This window comes from Colobus angolensis, unplaced genomic scaffold (assembly GCF_000951035.1).
Source record: "Colobus angolensis palliatus isolate OR3802 unplaced genomic scaffold, Cang.pa_1.0 Scaffold59, whole genome shotgun sequence".
In the NCBI taxonomy this organism is placed as follows: domain Eukaryota; kingdom Metazoa; phylum Chordata; class Mammalia; order Primates; family Cercopithecidae; genus Colobus; species Colobus angolensis.
This window is the reverse complement of record NW_012119487.1, coordinates 10298336-10299455: the sequence shown is the minus strand read 5'-3', so window position 1 is coordinate 10299455 and position 1120 is coordinate 10298336. Positions and strand designations below refer to the sequence as shown.

At 56.9% G+C, this 1120-nt stretch overlaps 1 protein-coding gene across 2 annotated transcripts in view; it reads right to left on the bottom strand.

Moving 5' to 3' along the window:
* RPS2 (ribosomal protein S2) overlaps window positions 1-1120 on the bottom strand; it is a 3427-nt gene that overhangs the window by 1947 nt on the left and 360 nt on the right. Inside the window, exons 3-4 of one of the 2 annotated variants that reach the window (XM_011962430.1) lie at window positions 1015-1052; window positions 842-931 (exon numbers count right to left, since the gene is read on the bottom strand). In XM_011962430.1, coding sequence (XP_011817820.1) covers window positions 842-931; window positions 1015-1052 — 128 coding nt within the window. Of the gene's footprint in view, window positions 1-841; window positions 932-1014; window positions 1110-1120 lie in introns of both variants that reach the window. The other variant, XM_011962429.1, reaches the window with a different exon arrangement.

Below are 1120 nucleotides of genomic sequence, written 5' to 3'. Positions count from 1 at the left end.
TGGCCCACATGGTGAAACCCCATCTCTATTAAACATACAAAAAATTAGCCGGGTGTGGTGGTGGGCGCCTGTAAACCCAGCTATTCAGGAGGCTGAGGCAGGAGCTTGAACCTGGGAGGAGGAGGTTGCAGTGAGCCGAGATCGCACCAGCCTGGGTGACAGGCCGAGACTCTGCCCCGCCAAAAAAAAAAATAGTCATGAACCCCCTCACCTGGCATCCCCCATCTGTCCCCTTTGTTTCGTTTCAACAGTGTTAATGGAATCTTGTAAGGTTAGCATGTTTCAGCATCTCAATCGTTTCTTCCTATCTGCCCTTTTCCTCGTTTGGTGAGATGTGGCTTTCCACTCAGGTTTCCTTTTGCTTTGTCCAGCTTTGGCCTAGCCATGAACAGGGTACCTTGCTAGAGCGAATGCTCACGTGACAAACGTGCCATTAGCCTTTCCCCACTGCACCCGCTGGAAGCGGATGACAGCTGTCCCGTACACGCGGACTATGAGTTTGCTAACCCTTACGGTGTCCTCCCACAACCTGAACTTCATCGTCCTCTCGGATGGCATGAACCGAGCGCTGCCTCTGTCTCAGCTCTTTGGAAATGAATTCGCTGCGAAACGTGGGAAGATGCGCTGAAATGCCTTTCGTGGCTCTCGCTTCGCTCAGGTATATCCATCCAACCTCTCTCAAGTGGAATCCTCTCCTCAGCCGGCCCGCAACACAACCTCAACCTCTCCAACGAGACGCTGGGCCCTTCAAGGCGGGTCAATGGCAGTTGCCAACCATCCAACCCCAGCCCAAACCACTCCGGGGTCGCACTTGTTCAACGCCCCAACGACCGACGCGTACCTTAATGGGCAGAGAGAAGAGGTAGATCTCCTCCAGGGACTTGATCTTCATGTCCTTGACCAAGCGGCCCAGCTTGGTGACCGGCATCCACTAGAGGGAGAAAATGCGCGAGTGACCAGGGCCGGTCTCTGCCGCCGCCTACGGGCCCGATCCCGCGCGTAGCTGAAACCTACCTCCTTATCCTCGGCCTTGCCTCCGCGAGCTCCGCGGCCTCGGCCCCGACCCCGTCCACGGCCTCGACCCCGGCCCCGGATGCCACTGCCGAAACCTCCGCGGAAG